Genomic DNA, 3,244 nt, shown 5'->3' on the forward strand with positions numbered 1-3,244 from the left:
GGCTTCATCAGGGTAGAACTAATACAGGTATACTGGAACATTTGAACAAGATAAGACACACACATGGTAATTATTATACAACATTTTCATCACGTACTCGTGACGAATGGTGTAAGAAAACTATAATGAAATACTGAATACAGTTTACGTTTCCGACATCAACACCTAGTTTTGTTGAAAAATAAAGATTCTCACAACAAAGGCTTATTTTTTGGAAAATAAATATTATCACAGCCAGGGACGGTTTAAAATCTCGTTGCTTGGGTGGGGCAAATGGGTATTTTGAATATTACTTATTGTAAGTTTGTAAAATTACTCGGGAGATATTGTAAGGAGGATACAACTAATTTTCCACTGCTTAACATTGGATACCTTTCTAATTTTATGAGATCTTGACTAGAATCTGGGGGCTCTTTGGTGTCAGCTAGGAAGGGCAAACGACCCCGCCACCTAGCGCCGTCCTTGATCACAACAATGCCACGTCCTCGTGGAAGGGAACGGTATTACAACAAGGTCATCCTCTTGAAAATATATATTGTGATAACAATGGCCCAATGCCTCTTCTATCAGAAAAGGAGTATTACCGGAACAATAAATTATCCTCTTGAAAAGATATATTATGATAACAATGGCCCAATGCCTCTTCTATCAGAAAAGGAGTATTACCGCAACAATAAATTATCCTCTTGAAAAGATATATTATGATAACAATGACCCAATGGCTCTTCTATCAGAAAAGGAGTATTACTGCAACAATACATTATGCTCTAGAAAATAAATATTATCACAACAATACATTATCCTCTTGAAAATAAATATTATCACAACAATGTTTTTGTCTTCTTGAAAATAAATATTATCACAACAATGTTTTTTTGTCTAAAAGAATATTATCCAACACTTGAAAAATACTGCTATCATGAATCAGCTTTTCTTCTTATCATAATTGGAGGATTGATTTTATATTAGCTTATGAACAATGTATTTTGACCATCAGAATGAATTTCAAGAAACATATCCCTTGTTACTCATAAACAAACAAGTTCAGGAACATGCATGTACGCCTGTTGACAGTAATTATAAAAAATAAGATATCCAACATTAATGATAGAGACGAGGAAATGAGCTGGAGAAAACAAACAAACAAATAGAAACGTGTAATTTTCTAAAGTAACGAATGATATTGTGATTGAAAATATCCTACGTACAAACAGGGGTATCGTGTTTGATGTGACATTATTGCATAAGAAATGTATGAATGCACAAACGAAAAGCTATTATTTGACAGCAAAATTCGGTTTACCCTAATATCAGACCAGAGTTCGTACAATAACGAAGTAGCTCATATACGGTTAAATCGATAAATACATAAACACCAGCACGGCAACCACGCCTTCCTGCTAAGCACCAAAAAAGCCTCTTATAGTTCTCGTAAGGATGACAAGAAATTTACGTACCGAAATTCAAGCAGTAATATTCTGATTAGGTCTATGTGTTTTGTCTGAGCACGCAGATTTTAATAACTACTCCTTTCTTAGAAAGTTCAATAATGCTTTTGATTGCCTCTATTTATGATTAATTTCATGCTTGAAATTTAGTTTACTGTATTGGGCAGAAACTCTTTAAATTTCGTAAGCGAAGAAATAATATTGTTATCGTTTGTTGAGCCGTGTGGCTACAGTTTGAGTGGTTGCAATATTGATCATTTCGTGGGTAATAAACAACTGAAATAAAGGTGCACAAAAATATTTATATAATATCAAACTACACTGTTAAACTACATTGTTAAACTACACTGTTAAAGTACTTTCTAAAACTACACTGTTAAAGTACATTCTTAAACTACACTGTTAAACTACATTGTTAAACTACACTGTTGAACTACACTGTTAAAGTATATTGTTAAACTACACTGTTAAAGTACATTGTTAAACAACACTGTTAAAGTATATTGTTAAACTACACTGTTAAAGTATATTGTTAAACTACATTGTTAAACTACATTGTTAAACTACACTGTTGAACTACACTGTTAAAGTATATTGTTAAACTACATTGTTAAACTACACTGTTAAAGTACATTGTTAAACAACACTGTTAAACAACACTGTTAAAGTATATTGTTAAACTACACTGTTAAAGTACATTCTTAAACTACACTGTTAAAGTATATTGTTAAAGTACATTGTTAAACAACACTGTTAAAGTACATTCTTAAACAACACTGTTAAAGTATATTGTTAAACTACACTGTTAAAGTACATTCTTAAACTACACTGTTAAAGTACATTCTTAAACTACATTGTTAAACTACATTCTTAAACTACACTGTTGAACTACACTGTTAAAGTACATTCTTAAACTACACTGTTAAAGTATATTGTTAAACTACACTGTTAAACTACATTGTTAAACTACACTGTTAAACTACATTGTTAAAGTACATTGTTAAAGTGCATTGTCAAAAATACACTGTTAAAGTACATTGTTAAACTATGGATATGGTGGATATGTAGGATATGGTGGATGTGGTGGATATATATGATATGGTGGATATATAGGATATGGTGGATGTAGTGTGTGTGGTGGATATATAGGATATGGTGGATATATAGGATATGGTGGATGTGGTGGATATATAGGATATGGTGGATATATAGGAGATGGTGGATGTGGTGGATATATAGGATATGGTGGATGTGGGGGATATATATAGGATATGGTGGATATGGTGGGTATAGTGGATATATATAGGATATGGTGGGTATAGTGGATATGGTGGATTTTTAGGATATGGTGGATATATAGAATATTGTAGATATATAGGATATGGTGGGTATAGTGGATATGGTGGATGTGGTGGATATACATAGGATATGGTGGATGTGGTGGATATATAGGATATGGTGGATATATAGGATATGGTGGATACATAGGATATGGTGGGTATAGTGGACATGGTGGATGTGGTGGGTATGGTGGATGTGGTGGATATAGTGGATATGGGGGATATGGTGGATATATAGGATATGGTGGATGTGGTGGGTATAGTGGATATGGTGGGTATAGTGGATATATAGGATATGGTGGACGTAGTGGATATATAGAATATGGTGGATGTGGTGGATATATAAGATATGGTGGATATAGTGGATATGGTGGGTATAGTGGATGTGGTGGATATGGTGGATGTGGTGGGTATAGTGGATATGGTGGATATGGTTCAAAGATAAAATATAGCTAG

The 3,244-nt window shown here is 33.3% G+C and overlaps 1 protein-coding gene across 1 annotated transcript; it reads left to right on the forward strand.

Moving 5' to 3' along the window:
• Window positions 1-2,854: 2,854 nt before the first annotated feature.
• On the forward strand, window positions 2,855-3,244 carry LOC106469007 (keratin-associated protein 19-2-like). Its single transcript, XM_013929460.1, has one exon. The coding sequence runs from the start codon at window positions 2,855-2,857 to the stop codon at window positions 3,242-3,244; it is 390 nt and encodes a 129-aa protein (XP_013784914.1).

The sequence above is a fragment of the Limulus polyphemus genome, unplaced genomic scaffold (genome assembly GCF_000517525.1).
Source record: "Limulus polyphemus unplaced genomic scaffold, Limulus_polyphemus-2.1.2 Scaffold3260, whole genome shotgun sequence".
Taxonomy (NCBI): Eukaryota; Metazoa; Arthropoda; class Merostomata; order Xiphosura; family Limulidae; genus Limulus; species Limulus polyphemus.

What these genes read in the sequence shown, in the direction of transcription:
- LOC106469007 (XM_013929460.1), top strand. Translation starts at nt 2,855, where the DNA reads ATGTGGTGGATATACATAGGATATGGTGGATGTGGTGGATATATAGGA.